Source organism: Sparus aurata, chromosome 1, assembly GCF_900880675.1.
Source record: "Sparus aurata chromosome 1, fSpaAur1.1, whole genome shotgun sequence".
Taxonomy (NCBI): domain Eukaryota; kingdom Metazoa; phylum Chordata; class Actinopteri; order Spariformes; family Sparidae; genus Sparus; species Sparus aurata.
In genome coordinates, this window is record NC_044187.1 from 7,346,970 (window position 1) to 7,364,670 (window position 17,701).

At 43.1% G+C, this 17,701-nt stretch overlaps 1 protein-coding gene across 5 annotated transcripts; it reads right to left on the minus strand.

Annotated features, from left to right (window-relative positions):
• Window positions 1-1,442: 1,442 nt before the first annotated feature.
• gtpbp1l (GTP binding protein 1, like) lies at window positions 1,443-17,276 on the minus strand. Of its 5 annotated transcripts, none has more exons than XM_030424038.1 (15): window positions 17,166-17,276; window positions 16,663-16,853; window positions 16,097-16,208; window positions 12,359-12,539; window positions 11,817-12,000; window positions 11,399-11,563; window positions 11,161-11,284; window positions 10,636-10,750; window positions 9,492-9,636; window positions 8,578-8,760; window positions 7,927-8,062; window positions 6,719-6,897; window positions 6,462-6,608; window positions 5,362-5,408; window positions 1,443-3,431 (listed from the first exon to the last, which is right to left on the minus strand). In XM_030424038.1, the coding sequence occupies exons 2-15, from the start codon at window positions 16,849-16,851 to the stop codon at window positions 3,371-3,373; spliced, it is 1,968 nt and encodes a 655-aa protein (XP_030279898.1). In that variant the 5' UTR covers window positions 16,852-16,853; window positions 17,166-17,276; the 3' UTR covers window positions 1,443-3,370. The 5 variants fall into 5 exon arrangements, with proteins under 5 accessions (XP_030279898.1, XP_030279867.1, XP_030279881.1 ...); XM_030424007.1 differs by having other exon boundaries at window positions 5,362-5,412; XM_030424021.1 differs by lacking the exon at window positions 17,166-17,276 and adding an exon at window positions 17,142-17,165 and having other exon boundaries at window positions 5,362-5,412.
• Between the last annotated feature and the right edge of the window lie 425 nt (window positions 17,277-17,701).

Consider the following 17,701-nt stretch of genomic DNA (forward strand, 5'->3'; position numbering starts at 1 on the left):
AATCTCTTTGATAACTTTGATAGCAGCCATCAGCTCATCTGTGTTGTTGTATTACTGTCTCTCATCTTCATCTTAACAATCCCATAGATCCACGATGGGGTTCAGGTCCGGCGGGTTGGCTGGTCCGTCAAGCATAGTAACACCATGATCAGCAAACCAGTTTTGTCACTGTGAGCAGGACTTGGCACCCACCTAACTGGTTTAATATTACTCCAAACTGTATGACTTCCTTTTTTGGTGGTAATTGGTTGACTCTTGACCATTTTTCTCTCAGCAGCAGGCGACAGTTTTATTCCTGACTGTGTCATACACTTTATACTTACAGTTGTTTGCACATTTGCTCTTTGGACCTGTAACTGTTTTGAAATGTCTCCAAGCGACTTTCCTGACGTGTTCAAATCAATAACACGCTTTTTCAGATTAATGCTGAACTCCTACGACTTTCCCACTGTAGTGTCTGTGGCCGAGTCTAGCGTGGTGTATCAAACAAGATCTATTAAATTTGGGTCCAGAGCCATCATCCATCGTCAATCATAATCACTCAGAAGTTATGAGGCCATGCTGGACGAAGCTGAAATTGACTAAACTACTTAAACAGTGGCCCAATTGTTGAAAAACGCACGCTAAAGTGCCCTCCTGGGAGCCAAAATGTGCGCTAAAGTGCCCTCCTGGGAGCCAAAATGTGCACTACTGTGCCCTCCTGGGAGCCAAAACGCGCGCTAAAGTGCCCTCTTGGTTGGCAAAACACACTAAACTGCCCCATTGGCTGGTTAAAACATGATAAACTGCCCTCTTGGGAGCCAAAACCTGCGCTAAAGTGCCCTCTTGGGAGCCAAAATGTGCGCTAATGTGCCCTCCTGGGAGCCAAAACGCGCGCTAAATTTCCCTTCTGGGAGCCAAAAAAGCATGCGAAAGTGCCCTCCTGGGCGCCAAAACGTGCGCTTAAGTGCCCTCTTGGTTGGCAAAACACACTAAACTGCCCCCTTGGCTGGTTAAAACATGATAAACTGCCCTCTTGGGAGCCAAAACCTGCGCTAAAGTGCTGTCTTGGGAGCCAAAACGCGCGCTAAATTTCCCTTCTAGGAGCCAAAAAAGCATGCGAAAGTGCCCTCCTGGGCGCCAAAACGTGCGCTTAAGTGCCCTCTTGGTTGGCAAAACACACTAAACTGCCCCCTTGGCTGGTTAAAACATGATAAACTGCCCTCTTGGGAGCCAAAACACACGCTAAAGTGCCCTCTTGGGAGCCAAAACGTGCGCTAAAGTGCCCTTCTTTTCGCCCCTGCCCTTCAAAAAGTCTGCGCACGCCACTGAACTAGACAGTGATGCATCGAGTGAAGACGTCAGGAAAGTCCCAACATCCTGTTTTTAGCTCGCTCTCATTAGAATTCATTCACAATCCACATAAACCAAATGCCTTCAATGTAAAAATAATTCTCCAGGTGTCGGTTTTCTATAACATCTTTATTTAAAAGGATTTACAACACAAACTGACAGCACTTAATTTAAATGGCATCTCTTTTTTTTACCCTCAGTTTTTTTTTTGCATACATACGCACATAAATGCATCCCTTCAGGAGAACAACTTGTGAGTAAAACAAAATGTCAACAAAACAAAAAAGGAGGAAATATTCCGACAGTTCAGCGAGTCAGACGAGGCAGGGAGGAGAAAACAGCCCTCTCACTGTGAGGCGATAAAACCACGTAGTTATCCTTCAAATATGAATCCAAAACCAGAGATAAAAATTGTAACAAAATGTGGCGAGTCAATTTGAGTTCAGTTCAATTTGTTTGGTTTAAGGTTATCTTATTAAAGACAATCTGAAATGATGTGCATTAGTTTACACTATCGGCTCTGCAACAACACTATAAATGTGTTCTGTGTCACGTTTTATCTGGTGAGTGAAGTCAAAACCGAATCAAGTACAAATATCTAGAAATTGAATTACCCGAAGATGTTTTCTCTTATCGTATGAAAGTAAACTCGACACTCGTCAGCAGTTGACCCGCGGAGGTTAGAAATTGTTGAGGCCACATTCAGATTAATTTAGAAAACAAAGACAATGTGCAGACTTAAATATGTTCTTACTTGGCTTTTTGACATTTAAAAAGGTGTGAAAAACCCTTTGAGTTTTTTGCATTAAAGTAGTAGAAAATAGTGGATAAGAGTATCATCTTCTGGATTTTTGTTGTACCAAAACAGAAGAAAGTTGTGCTTATGCCTCATTGGCAGAGATTTCCTAGAAAACAAACCTGGTGAATGACAAATGACATTTTTTGCTTTTTTTGGGGGGGCGAAGGTATTTTAGATCTCTTCTCTCCCGGCTGCGTGAACAGCATGTTGTAAAACTGCAACACTGGCTAAAAAAAAAAGGTCGGATAACGATGATAAAATGACCTTTTCAATAACAGGATTAAAGTTGAGCCGTGGGAGATCAAACGGTTGAGAGGCTGCTGCTCTTCATCTGCGAGGGGATGTTACATGACAGGTGAACAGAGCGGTTAAGTGGCCACGATGTTCACGAGAGGAAACCGGCAACACGGTCCTCCAAACCCGAGCAACTGTTGCATCAGCGAAGTAAATCCTCAGAGGGCGATTTTTCAGGGAACATTTTTTTTTTTTACTACCATCCAACAGAACGGTCGGGTACACTGACATCACATCTGCTCGTCTCGTCACAGAACATGAACACACATTAGTTTGGCATCAATTCCCTTTCAGTTCAATCAACTCATAATGCAAATTCAAACTGCCAAGTCTCTCAAGAATGAGAAAAAAAAAAAATACTGTTCCTCAACTACTGAACACAGTAATAAGTAGACTTCAACCATGATGCCATTGTGAAAAAGTTGCTGTTGTGAGCAGGATGTGAACAGACGATGTAGGATGAAGAAAAGAAGACGAGAACAAAATGAGACTGGAGGGGTTTGGGAAAGTGACAGGTTCCTTCTGCTGGCTGGGAAAAAAAAAAAAAACACAGTTAATGCTATGAGAGAAGTTCTGATGAACTACAAACAAGATGGACACCTCCCACACTTATATTAAAAATAGAGGAAATTATATAAATGTCACCTACAAAATTGCAAACTAAATAAAAACTCGTCACATCTTCACCAGCCCAATAAACACCAACATAAATCAAATCGACCTGATGTGGGAAATAATTCTTATGATTCAAAACGGTTGAATTCTGACTTTAAATTAAAAAACCCCCCACATGAAGTCAGTCACTGTGAGCCACCACCAGAGGGCCGCGCTGTCACTTTCCCTCCCTGTTGAGGAGATGAGGAGAAACTAAAGCTGGCGTTTATTTTTTTTTTTAGGCTGTGCCCGCTGCTCCTGCAGGCACGGCTGTAGAGATGGGTGCAGCGTTCAGGCCTTTCCCTCGATGCCTCTGACCGCCTCTCCTGCGTCCTCCACCTCCTGACTTGAGCTGCGGACAGACAGGAAACACCACAGTGAGCCGGCCGGTACGTGAAATCAAGTTTAGAAGAAGGCAGCTGATCAAACTGGTTGGTCTTCAACCAGTTCAGATGTTAAAAAGGTGCACTTCTGAGGAACAGGGCTGCATTTCTCACTTAGAAAGGTTAGGAGAGAAAGGGTAAGTTTCTCCTAGAGGAAGGAATAAAATAAAAAAAGGAAAGTCACACAAAAACGTTTAGTGGAAACAGAAGGAGGAAAGCTGCCTGTAGTAAATATCTTAGCTCAGTATAATGTTTGTATAGCTTCAATTAAGTCTTCTTTGCCTTCTTCCTGAAAGTTATAGTATTTAAGATTCAATTGTACTGAAGGCTAAAAGGGGCAAATCTGGTCGCACTTTACTTTGAAAGTTATTCTTATATTTACCAAGTGTAAGAATTGTATCCGACATTCAGCAGGTTTGGTCTCCACTGTGATACAATGCAGCAAACCCTGCATTTGTCTTCAGAGGGCAACTTTAAAATATTCTGAAAATCCTTAATGTAGTAACCAAAGGACGCCGTGTAAAACAAAACCGAATGTGATCATTTGCTAATCCTTTTTGACATTTACTCATTGAAAGACGGTATTTTACATATATTTTTGTAAACATACGCTTATTCTGAATCTGATGCTGCAAAACCTTTTCAATCAAGTTGGGGCCGGGGAAACAAAAAACTGGAAGTTTGCTCTAAAAAACACAAAATCCTATCAAAAATGTTACTCAGGGTTCGTACACATTTTTCAAGGTCAAATTCAAGCACTTTTCAAGCACTTTTAAGGGTCATTTTTAAGATTTTCCAGCACCTTACTGCTGGGGTAAAATACGTATCTAAAGGAATACATATACTTGTGATTTTTTTCTTCACTTTTATCACAATTATGTACATTGTATTATGCTGTAAACATCTGAAATTATATTCTATAATAGCAAAAACTTCAGAAATTAATTATCCAGTCTGATCCCAATTTTGTAAAAGACACAGAGTTATAATGTCAAGCACTTTCAAGCACTTGAACTAAAATCCAAGCACTTTTCAGACCTTGAAAACACAACATTGAAATTCAAGCACTTTCAAGGATTTCAAGCACCCGTACGAACCCTGGTTATTCCTGCATGGGAACACTTGTTGGTAAATAGAGTTTATCTGTGAAAGATTGCATTCTCTTTTTACTTCTACACAGCATCCAAAGTTTTGGGAGAATCAGAGTTTTATTTCAAATCTTTAAAAAAGGTGAAAGGGTGACACAGAGTAAACTGCTTTAGTGCTGCACACTACAGAGCTGCTTCTGTCCTCCGGCTGGGAGACTGTCCTCAGCACTCCACCATAAAAAATACTTCTAATTCTATGACTCACACCAAGATAAGTTTTAATCCCAGCCGGTGACAGACATTAAGGATATTACAATATTACAGATATAGCCGGTCCTCCACTGTTTCACAACCAGAGAGAACTAAATTATTTAGACTTCAAATTAAAGTACTGTAAGTAATATGCACAGTCAGGGAAAAAGGGGAGAAATATTATTCAGCAAGAACTATAAATTGATCTCTTTTTTAAAAAAAAAGGAGAGCACCTCATCTGTTTCTAAATCAAAGAACCACTGGGGCCCAGTTCGCTAACTTCAGCAACCAAGCATTTAATTGCCAAGAAGTTCAAGCTGCTCTGTGACCGGCAGTAAAACACTGCAGTCGTACCAGAGTAGCTTCCAGGTGAGGCTCTTTAAAACCCTGCATACAAATCAGACCGCACTGAAAAGAAGTTGGCATGCTCAGGGAAAGAAAAAAAAAACATTTAGCTCATAAAGTTTAGGGGGGAAGAAACCAACAACAACACAACATCCAAGACTAAGAAGACGAGGAAGCTGGTCACGACTCCCACAGCCTGCACAGACTTCTTTACCTTGTTTTCTTTGTTGCCGTCTTTACACAGAGCCTCCTCCTCTGCCACTGTCTGACGCAGCATGCCAAGACAGGGAGAGGGAGAGAGGAAAGCAAGAGAGACAAGTGGAAAAGCAAAGTGTTAAAAGTTCAAGTTCGGCAAGTTGAGCGTGAAGGGCAGAAGAGAAGGGCGTGAGGATCGGAGGGGAAATGAGGAGGTGAGTGAATAAAGAATGACGAGGGATGCAGGTGTAACCTTACAGGAAGGTTAAAGCAGGATATCATGAGCGCGGTAAGAAGGATGGTGAGAGAAGATTTGGTGGAATGGGAGGAAGAAAAGTGTGAAACACAAAAGGTAAGAGGAGAGAGAGAAGTTAACTGGCAGATGTAGAGAGTCAAAAGCAGGAAGAAAAGGAAAATTAGCATTTCAAAATAGCAGCATGAACATTCTGCTTCAGACAAACAGAAACAAATCCTCATTACATCGTTCAACGATATTGTCAGGTTCTTTCTTTTAAAGCAGTTCAAAATGGTGATTAATTTAACTCTGTTTACATCACAATCCTGAGAAAAGTGTTTAAAGTTTAAAAGACTGGTGAAATATTGCTGGGGGCAGGATAGATACCCATCAGTACTATCAATAATGGTCCGGGGATTGAAAAGCCAGCAGGCCAACATCAGTGTTAACTTCTCCAACAGGCTGAAGTCAACATTAGCTTCTCCAATAGGCTTATTTCAGTGTTAGCTTCTCAAATATTGACTTTGCCAAAAGGCTATATCATTGTTAGCTTTTTTAAACTGTCTACCAACAGTGTTAGCTTCTCCGACAGTTATGCTTTGTGTAGCCTTTCACTCATAATATCCCAGCGCTCGTGTTGTTCCCCGTCTTCATGTAAAGCCCATGCACAGCTGACACTGATGGTCCTGCTTTTATTAAATGTTTTAACCTAGGACAGCGTCTATGCCATCCTGATTTAGGATTCCTGACTTTTACGGCTCTGCACAAGCTTCATTTTTCAGATTTCAGACTTTGATGTATCCTGGAGCCTCATTTCAGAAACAAAAAGAAAATGTCTTACTTGAAACACACTATAAATGCTCACTGAGCGTGGATTTACTCACCGGTAGCTGTGCTGTGTTAGGACTCGGCGGCCGTGCTGTTGATCCCGCCTCCTCATTGGCTCCCATGCCTTCTTTAGAAGTCTTCTTGAGGCCCAGCATCTTGGCCTGCTGGGCCTTAGCTGCCTGGGTGTTCACTGATTGGAGAAGCTGAAAACACAAACACAGCCAGTGTCAGCTGACTTGCATAAATGAGTGTTGTTGATGTTAAAGCTCCCGGTCCTACACTGAAATACAGACATTATAGTCAGCTCCAGTACCTTTGTGATGGTGCCCACTGCTTTGGTGCGTCCCTCCCTGAACACCAGTTTCTGGTCACAGTGCAGGTACTCGGGGGTCTTGATGAAGCGGAAGTGGACTGAGGCCTTGTCCCCTGTCCGTAGGCAGTCTCTGTTCATGGTCAGGATGGTGGCCGTCTGCCTGATGCTGCCACAGTGAACTGTTGTGAGAGAGAGAGTGTGTGACCCAGTTACTCTTGGTTGGAATGTTTCAGGGTCACCAGATGGATTTTATGGGGTCTTGCTTTACCCAGACTCTTAAGTGCAAAAATCAGATTTAAAGGGATATTCCGGTGTAAGTTTAATCCATGGTCTAAATCACGGTGAAACTGTGTTAGACTCCCTCTCCAGAGATCAAGTTAGCAGACCGCTAATTTACGGAGTTTTATCAACCTCAGAAACGACCGCACGACAACAATACACTGCAGTAAATGGATCCAAATATAAACCGCCACCAAAAAGCCACAAATAATGCTCAGAACAGCACCAAACTTCAGCAACAGTACAAATAGGGTCTCAGCACATAGTCCGGGGCATCTAACCTCCGCTAGCTTAGCTGGATTTCTATTGTGAAGCTAAAAACAGATTTCAACTCTCCTCCATCAGCTTCTGGGTCGGGGAAGTCCCGACACGACGATTACAGAGTGCGGTTAGAAATGCTCAATTCCGTTCTTTTCCCTGTCTGCTCTCGATAATAACTGTTATAAACTGGCAGGTAAGACACATATGAACTTTGATTGCTTTTCCATGGAGTCATAATCATACATTTTCATCCATGAGCCGCGGAACTCTTCTGCACTCGGTAATCGACTCGTCGGGACTTCCCGTCAACAGGAAGCTGCTGCAGAAGAGTGGTAAATTTAGTCAGCTTTTCAGTAGAAATCCAGCTAAGCTAGCGGAGGTTAGATGCCCCGGACTATGTGCTGAGACTCTATTTGTACTGTTGCTGAAGTTTGGGGCTGTTCTGAGCATTATTTGTGGCTTTTTGGTGGCAGTTTATATTTGGATCCATTTACTGCAGTGTATTGTTGTCGTGCGGTCGTTTCTGAGGTTGATAATACTCCGTAAATTAGCGGTCTGCTAACTTGATCTCTCGAGAGGGAGTCTAACACAGTTTCACGGTGTGTTAAACCATGGATTAATTTACACTGGAATATCCCTTTAAGGAATTTCCCGGCGGTTCCACTCACCCATGGCCTGGTATCTGGGGGATATCGTGGTTGGGTGGTGCAGGACCAGAATCTCAGCCTCAAACTCCCAGGTGGCCTGTGGCATCAGCTTCGGGGACACCATCACCATGCCTTTCCTTATAGATGAACGTTTGATCTGAGACGCGGGAGAGAGAGAACGCACAAATAAAAACAGCAGGAGCAGAAGTGAAAAATGAAGCTCGGGAGGTTGATGAAGCCAAACTTAAATTAGAGACAGAGCACTACCTACACCCACATGCTAGGATTTGCATGCATTATAAAACCGATTAGAAAGTTAGGAAACTAATTCGTATGCACATCACATCCAGAAGTTTCTGAATAATTATCCTTTTCAGAAGTTTTTGAAAACTTCACTTTGTCTGGCTGTCAATGTGCTATTTTTATAATAGTTAAAAATCAATGAAATGTATTGTGTTGGCACTGATTAGTTCTGCGACTAATGATTTTTATTGATTAAACCTTAACTCTACAAAATGTCCCAAAAAAAATTTGCTTCTTTTGTCCAACCAACAGTCTGATTAAAGCTGGAAGCAGAAAAAGTCTGACAACGACTGAAACAATGAAATTCATTACTTTCATTTCATTTTCCTTCTATTATTCCAATTGATTAACTGACTGATTGCTGCAAACCTTTTTCAGGGCGAAGGACGCCGTCTGGCCGCCGCGGACCTCTCTGACAGGCATCCTCTTGCGGTGGATGGATTTAACAGCGATGGGGATGAAGGTGCCCAGCGGGTCCGGGCCTAAGAGCAGCGTGTCGTTGAGTCGGATCATCCCACGTAACGTAGTCCCTGAAACGACTGTGCCCACACCCTGCCAAAGAAAAGGTCAACAATGAGTCTCAAGAGTTTACTTCCCTTTTTTTCCCTTTGTTCGTTGTGGTCATCTGCAGACAGTCTCTAACAGTCTGAAGCCTTCAGGAGTATAGTTCTCTACGTATTATATTTGTACAATGAGGATTTCCTACTTGGAAGAATAAATATAAGCAGTTTCAGTTTTGACACTTCACACCTTATCATGAATTTTCACACCCACAATCTTCTTATTTTCAGAAGGTAGTATTAAGTATTTTCACAACTATGTCAACTGTGTTCATTCAAGCAGCATTTAAAGAAAAACTATATTTTTCATTTTAATACGATGAAAGGTGTGAAAATAAAAAACGGAGCGTGTGCTGCTGTTTGTCAGAAGCAGCGGTGACCGACTGTGCTCGCATTTACACGCAGCGTTTTTGACAGTGAAAGCACAGATTCTCTTTTCAAAGACATTTTCACATGACACACCGCGCCTGAGAGACAAACTGGCTTCTATATCCGTCGTAACCTGCAACAGCAGAGACTCTTAACTGTTGTTCCCCCTCAGGGCCAGACTTCAACACTTAGACCACTGTCAACTATTCTGTTTGGTCTCGTCCACTCTCATGTTCTTCAATGGGAAAAGCAAGGAAACCAGAAAGAAGTGAGACTGTGCAAGAAAAAAGAAATAAAATATTTAACATTTACAAGTGCACAGCTGAGTGTGCGTGTGTGTGTTTTATTTCATACCGGTACTGAGTATGTGTCGTCTATCTGGAACTCAGCAGGCTCGTCGTTGTTGAAGTTGGTCCTCGAGGAGAGGAGGTTGAGGAACATCTTCAGCAGGTCCATGTTCTCCCCCGTCACATTTGAGATTTGAAAAATGGGACACATCCTGCAGAGAGGGAGGGGAGTCATGAGGAGGAGGAGGAGGAGGAAAGCATGGCTGTTAATTAAGATCCTCATCAACTCAACGCTGTAATTACAAGACAAAAAACGCACAAATACAGAAATTACAAGCTGTGACTTTAGGGCCAAGTGTCAGTGAGCATCCTCTCTTAAGAGGAGCAGCTCTCCCCGAAATAAAAAATACATATTTCTCCTGTGGTGTTACTCGTCAGCCTAGATTGTCTTGGTGTGAGTTGTGGAGTTTTGGATATATTGGGCATTATATTCTGCCTGCTGCAGAACATAATGGAGCTAGATGGCAGCTGGCTTGTGGTGCTCAAAGCGGCCCTCCCCCAAAAAACCTCAAGAGCGAAGTCTTCACAATTCATGACCTGTTTACTCAAGAGAATCCACAGAACTTGCTACCAAACTACATCCACCAATCGTGTCACTGCGTAAAAAGAAGTATGCATCTACTTATGGACACGACTAGCCAACGAAGCTTGCTAAAGTCACAGCTCAGCCCAGGAGGACACTATTAATGTCCGACACTGTCAGGAGCATAAGCCTCTTCTTCACGACTCGGCCTCTCACACTTCAATATTCTACATTGATAAGTAGCACTACAAGTAAGGGGAAAAGTATGTATTGCTAGTTTTGGGGTGAACTGTCCCTTTAAGAGTGAACTCTTCCATTCTGAGGGCTCGTTACAGTGCTCATTATCCTCAGAGACGCTGTGCGCTTCAGACGTTTTCTAAAATACGACTGAAGTGAAAATTGGAGGGTATCTTTCTTTTCTCATTTAAAAAATCGTGCATTATGTGACATCTGCGTGTTATCTGTCACGGGATATTTTTGGCTGCACCACATGTTCAAGCCGAGCCTGGAAGAGCTGGTTTCAACTACTATTTATCTCGTAAGTGTGCAATGAGCTGCAAAAGAGACTGCAATCCCTCAGCCCTCCTCCTCTTCTTCCTCCGCCTCCTCCCTTTTTCTGTGCCATTACCTCTCAGAGCTGAAGTTGGAGGCTGTGACGATGACATCATCCGTGTTCTGGACCAAAACAGGGATTTTCCGGCAGCCTGGTGACTTTAATAACCTCTGTAATAATTTTAGCGTTTCTGCAGATACACACACATGAATTCATACAAAATAAATCACGAGTGTAAATCTAAAAAAAAAAACAAAAAAACAAACACAGCTGACACGATGTCTGGGAAACACTACACAAGTGAACAGACTGCAGATATATTAAAGATTATGCTTCACGAGTTGGACTCAAGGAGACAGATTAGGCCTTTATTGGACATAGCACTTCATTTCTAACTTCCTCATTTATATGGTAATTACTGAGGGTATGTATAGAAGTAGTTAGCGTCTATATTTACACAATATGAACTTCAACCACAGCTTATCTTTCTTTAATCACTTTACTATGTGATGCTAGTAATTAAAGACATACAGCTCAGCACTTAAACTGCTTCTTTGGGGGTCTATGATTTGAAATATTAAGAGTGCAATGTCTCTGTACCTTGTAGGATGTTGGCTGGACACATGTCTATCTTGGTAACCACTACAAACACAGGCACGTTGAGGGCGAGGGCCAGCCCCAGATGCTCTTTGGTCATGCCAACGATGCCAGCGTTACTGCCGACCTGAGGACAACAGCAGAGAAGCAGGGAAACCGAAGGAGTTGGAGATTAAAAACGACAACAGAGACGAGGCGAGCGCACAAACACGCACAAACCAAAAGCCACCCCCTCTCTCACCATGAGCATGCAGAAGTCAGGCAGGTGTCCGGTCATGCCGAAGACGGTGGTTTTGAGGTACTTCTCGTGGCCGGCCAGGTCGATGAAGGTGATGACCTTTGAGGATTTCTCACAGATCTTGGTCCAGTCCAGGCCGCCACCGTGGCTGTCTGGCTTGTTCACCACCTGAAAGGAGCAGAATCAGAAAAAGAGTTTTACCTGACAAAGTTCACACTTCAACCATACTGTGCAAATATAGCTTATTAACTAGCAATAACATTAAACATCATACAGTCCAAACTTTGCCATCCAATCACTGTTCTCGATAGAAAGTACTTAATTCAAACGTCTTGAAACTTAAAAGGATGGGTGACATCACGTTCGCCGTTTTGCTCTTGCCTTGCTCAACCACTGCCTGACATCAATAGCAGAAGCCCACCTGTCCCTCCTGGTCAAAGCCCAGGATGTCGTTGCCCACGCTGCTGGTCCTGCCGCTCTCCATTTCATGTTTGTGTCTGAAGAGCTTCTGGCGAGCGAAGCCTCTGCCGTTGTCCAGCTCACCGTGGGTTAAAACCCCCAACAGAGTGCTCTTCCCCGCGTCCACGTTCCCCACCACCGCCACTCTGGGGACAAGACGTAGAACTTGAATAGCCAGATGGACACATTTAACTTTTATCTTCTGAAGGAACATGCCTCCTGACTTGCTAGTGCAAGGTCCACCACCCATAGTCTCCCAAAATCCCGTGGGAGACACTGAGGTACACATCCTCTCTCTGCCTGTGAATCGATTTAACTGAGCCCTGTACCTCGCTTTTGGTGTGTTATTCTGTTCCTGTTCTTGGTATTTTTTATTGTTTTATTCTAACAGGGTATTGCAGGGTGGTAAATGTCACAAATACAACAAAGAACAAACAGTGCCAACAGCAGCGAATAGGAATCCTATTTATTTTCCCATGTCTGATCATTTTCTCTTAACGCTACCTGACTTCCAAGAAATCCTGCTCGCCCACACGCCGGCGGATGAGGTAGTCTTGAATCTTTCCGCCAGTGTCTGTCCTCTCCCTCAGCCAGATCAGGTCGGCCTCGATCTGTTCACACAGCGACTTCACCGTGGCCACCGACGCCTCCATGTCCTTATCGTCCAGACCGTAGTCGCCTCCATCTAAACGGAGAGGAGAAAGAGGCGGAGGTTAAGAAGGAGCATCAAAGAGAAACCAAGGGTGGACAAAAAGAGAGAGAGTGGGTAATGCCATAACACACAATCTCCTACTTCATGCATGCTTTTATAAGGAGTGCCACTGCCTCAGGTTGCATTCAGACCACAACAGGGAGCTGTGTGCGAGGTTGTGCTACGGTGCGGGGAAAAACTGGGGGAGTATCATCATTTAGTCTGTGAACTCTGGCTGGTCGCGCTTCCAGCCTGGCAGCCAACACTCCTCCTGGGAGGCTTTCTCCGTCCGCAACAAGTTTGCAAACACATCTGTAGCCGTTGCTGTTGTGGTCTCCTGGCAGCGCAATTTTGTTTGAGGCACAAAGCAACACAATAGAAACTCAGAGCTGTTTGGCAGGCCTCTGAATGTTCGAGCACATGGTTTTTTTTTTGGGGCCTTTGTGAACATTTCTTTTGCACCCTGACACAGAACATGTCATGTCGGCCAGCAATTACACCGTCCTACTGAAGGTCTTCGTGTTGTCTTATAGTGACAGTGTGTACATACATTTTGTGTGAACAGCAACAACAAAACTGCTCCCAGCATTTGTGATTTGCCACTGCAGCGAGACGTCGCGTTGCATTTCTCCACAAATCCATTCTGTTCTAACTATTTCCCAATGTTTTTATTTCCCACCGGCATCCCCTGTGGTCCGGTGCGCCACAGTCTAAACACACTACCCACACTCAAAACTAATGGGAGGACTGGCGTTTTTTTTTGTTTGTTTGTTTTTTGCCACAATGCCTGATTTGGTCTTAATGAGTCCCAACAGAGCAGAGAGCATGTACTTGGCAAATGTCAGGGCTATCGTAAGGCCTCGCCCTGGGAATGTCAGTAATTGGTATATGACAGGGTGGTGACCAGTAAGACAAACACCACACCGGAGGCAGGCTTTGCAGAAGAAAGGAGGAAATAAACAGGTGGTTTAAAGGAGAGAATGGAGTGGGTGTGGAGATGAGAAAACCTCACACACCGGGTTGACAACAGCTATCAAACAGAAGCAGATAGCTGCGGGCACAATCGCACAACAATCGACTTGGAGATTTTGCCAAAGTGTATCATACAGAGACACTTTCTTGTGTAGATGTACATTTCCAAAGAACCACAAGAGGTGTTTTTTCAATTGGGGAATTTTACACCAGGCCTGAAATTGCTACTTATTACTTTATGGTTGAAGTAGTTCACTGCTGCTTCTCTTGATTTAAACCACCTCAAACATGCTGCCACTCACCGGCCTAATTTCCTGGTTTCACTAGACTGAGGATCGGAAACTGCTCCAGCCGGTCAGACAGACATGAGCTGATGAACTACTGACAGTCGTAGTGCTGAGCAGGGAAAAAATATGACACCCTTTCACACATGCACTTTGACCGCCTCCCTCAATAGGCCACACGGGTCACACATGTTGCTGTAACAGGCAAAAATAGCCGTGGTTGCCAACAAAAGCCCTCGACAAGACAAATGGGGTTGGCTGGCTGGGAGGACACACCAGGCCACAGCTGACGTAAGTGATGGCTCTTCTACTACACACTGGTGACTTGGACTTTCCCGAAATATACACCGAAAATACTACTTTCCCCGGCTATTAAGACACACGTAAAACAATATCTTCCATAGCCTTAAATCAGTTTGTAAACACGATATTCAAGCTCCATTATCCCTATCTCCCAGGTAAGTTTTGCCTTGGTTTTTTCCCCTGCTGTAAATTTAGACAATCTCCTCAAGAAATCTATCTGGTAAAAAGTTAAAAGTCTTTGGTGCCATCTATGGGATATGTCCACCACACACACACATACCAGATGACAAATAAGATGACATTCTTCTCGAAACTAAATAACTGTCCCCTCAATGATGCAGGGTATTACTTAACAAGACATATTCACAGCGGAACTTGACAACATGAAGTCCAAAACAAAACAATCTCCTTCATAATTCAATAAGACTTTTTTTTCTAGATGCTGACGGATCGTTTAATCCCCTCGACTTGTTAGAAATACGGTATTTGGCAAAACTCGTGATGATAAAAAAAAAATCCATCCATGTGAGTTTAAATCAGATTTTTTGACAAAAGTTTTAGAAAACAAATTCTATCATTCAATCAACCGTCATACTCTCAGTTATAGTGCGTTTTTGTTTTGCCGGTCGATGATCATATCATGAGATTTAATTACGTTTTTATTTTACTACACAACCCCAAAAGTAAGGACGCTGTATTAAACACAGGTAAATCAGAATGCACTCATCTGCAAGTGAACAGTTTTATGACATAGTAATATCATTATGTAATCTGCTTGTGAATGACTGAGTCTTTGGAGGATGGCCCAACCCAATCACGACGCTGTCGCCCGCCACCAATGAACCTGTCGACCTGTGAAATGTTCCACGCAGGTGTTTTATGAGCGCTCCACAACTTTCCCCGTCTTTTACGGCCCCTGTCCCACCGTGTTTGAAATGTGACGCTGCCAGCAAATTCAGAATGAGCATATATTTACAAGAATCAGTAAAGCTGATGAGGTAAACATATATGCAGTGATTAATACAGAATTCAGAGAACATCTCGTTGTCATCATTTTGAAAAAGCTCTTGGATACATTTGTCACTGTTTTCATTCGTGAATTTAACAACAGCGTAATGTGGAAACGCTAACAGCTACTGTAAACGTTGGACGGCCTGGAGGCATCAGCCATCAGTAATGGTCTGAGCGCAAACGAACCGGGTGTTTTGAGGACAACACATACTTAACTGTTTAAACCTCTGAAATGACCAACAGAATTATCTCTGACCTACTTTTCACACGTGCATTTCCCCCTTTCTCACTGTGTAGAAGGAAAGTAAATAATACAACCACATGTGGAAATGTGTCAGTTCAGTGCTCCAGACATAAAGCAATTCACTTGTAATGTTGATTCTGAATTTGAATGTTGCAACATTAACTATTCACCCCCAGGCCTGTGGAAAGTCCAGTCAGATGGCTCAGTCCACAAAACATTTCTGAAGCTTCAGAGCAAAACAGAGTCGCAGCACCATTGTGTCAAAAAAACAGAAGTAGCTGTGGACATTAAACAAAATGAGATGGCTCCATACAGCTTGTTTGGTGTAATCCAAGTCTCTGAATGTGCCAGAATCCCAAACTGATTTGAAAAGATGTTAAACATCCCAGTTTCTGAGCAGAAATCTTCATTGTAGCTGCTATGCTTACTGCGCTGTCTGAAGTGGGTGCGCAAAGGTGTAAATAATGTCTTTTCCAAAATCAATTTGGGATCTGGGGGCTTCCAGACTGTTGGACTATGCTGGACTAGCTGTTGTTTTTACATTTTAAAACAAGTCCCCATCTACTTCAGTTGTTCAGGAGAATACTGCAATGCCTTTCTGCTCCGGAAATATCCCGTTGAATACGAAACCTACCGCAACTTTCCATCGCCATCAGGGGGGTGAGTAGACGGTGATTGAATTTTCATATGCGGGTGAACTTTTAACCACAGGGTGCACAACAACAAGTCGCCCTCACCTGAACCCATCCCGACCACATAGATCGTCTCTCCACAGCCTTCATCTATCCGCTCCCTTAGGTGCCGTAGTAATGAATCGTACTGTTCCCCTGTTGGACTCACGAGGACCAGCTGTGAAGTGAGACAGAGAGATGGGTGTAAAAGTCTTGTCAAACAAAAGCAAAAGCAGTCACACAGGTCTTGTTGAAGTTGTGTGATTAAGACACCCACACAAGTATTGACAAATCATGTTGTTGTTTTTGTTTCATTTCATGGCTACCTGCTCTGCAAATCATTCAATAACTGTGACAGTGTTCTGACAATCTAGTGACCCAGACTGCTCCTGCAGCAGATGTACAGCTGGGTAACCTGCCAGCTGGCCGCTCACACACGCAAAGCAATATACGTGTCACTTTCTGCTGTTTTGTACAGTCTGCACAAAATGCGCCGTGTCAAGCTCACATGCAACAGGAATTGTGTAAAGTCACCGCACATCATTCATTTCGCTGAGTCAAAACAAGCCGCTGCTCGGCTGGAATATCTCAGAAACTAAACGTTTCTGGGTGCTATTTACAGTGAGGCCCACCTTGCTGCTTAAGTCTAGATGATCCGCGGTCTCGCCGTTTGTACCCTCGCCGTCTTCAGAGCCCTCTTCGCCGCATGGATCGTCGACACATCCCCGGTCCGGTGCAAACATACAAGCGGGCACTATCGACTCTGCTGCTGGTAGTGCACCCGGGCATAGCGCTGGTTCTGCCGTCGCTAACGACGCCATTTCTAGAAAGAGAAAATAACGCAAACGCAGCAAAATAAATCAACTTACTCGTCTTCTTTGCCTGGCAACACCAGCTAACCTTTAGCCATTAGCACAATACAGAAAGTTAGGTTGAATATCACAGCCAGCTAGCTAATGCTAATCAAACATCGAACTTGCTGTTATAATATTTATCAATCTTAAAATAATACATACAACAAATATATCTCCATAGCCGTAAACTATCAACTACATTTTTTAATTATCGGTCACCTCAATGATTAGTACGGATAACTTAGCGAGGTAATTACATCTCTAATGCAACGAAAGCTTACCAGAAGTTGCTAACTAGCAGACAAGCTAACTTAGTTGTTTATCCCCGTTAGCTTCGGTCTCTGTGCACCGACGGTAAGACACGCCCACCACAGAATGGAGGCAGGGGATTGGCTACAGTACTGGAAGTCACGCCCACCGTGGTGAAGTCCAGCATACATCAGCGTGTTGCTCTGCTGAGACCCTGACCTACTTTCAGTCTCACTCACACACACTGTGACATAATAATGAAGAATACATTGAAAATGAGAATAAAAAAAGTTCCTCTTTATTTCTATTTATTTTCCCAAACCTTTTTATTTTTTAGCTGCACTCCAAGGAATATTAATCAGGCAGGTGGTATTTTTTTTCTTTGATTTTCATAAATCATGTTTTTTATAGTACACTAATGGGAATATTAATTAATCTGATCTAATCTGTTTTATTTAATTTTTTTTAAATGGTAACAAATCTGTAAAAAAAAAACATCAACATACAGTAAATGTTTAATATCAACATTGTTATATGACACTCAAAATATTTAAACCAAGGTTGTTTT

Coding starts and splice junctions, on each gene's coding strand:
- gtpbp1l (XM_030424007.1), bottom strand. CDS start 16,851: ATGGCGTCGTTAGCGACGGCAGAACCAGCGCTATGCCCGGGTGCACTA. Junction 12,540..16,096: donor TGTGGTCGGGATGGGTTCAG/GTGAGGGCGACT, acceptor CTCTCCGTTTAG/ATGGAGGCGACTACGGTCTG. Junction 5,413..6,461: donor CTAACACAGCACAGCTACCG/GTGAGTAAATCC, acceptor ATGCTGCGTCAG/ACAGTGGCAGAGGAGGAGGC.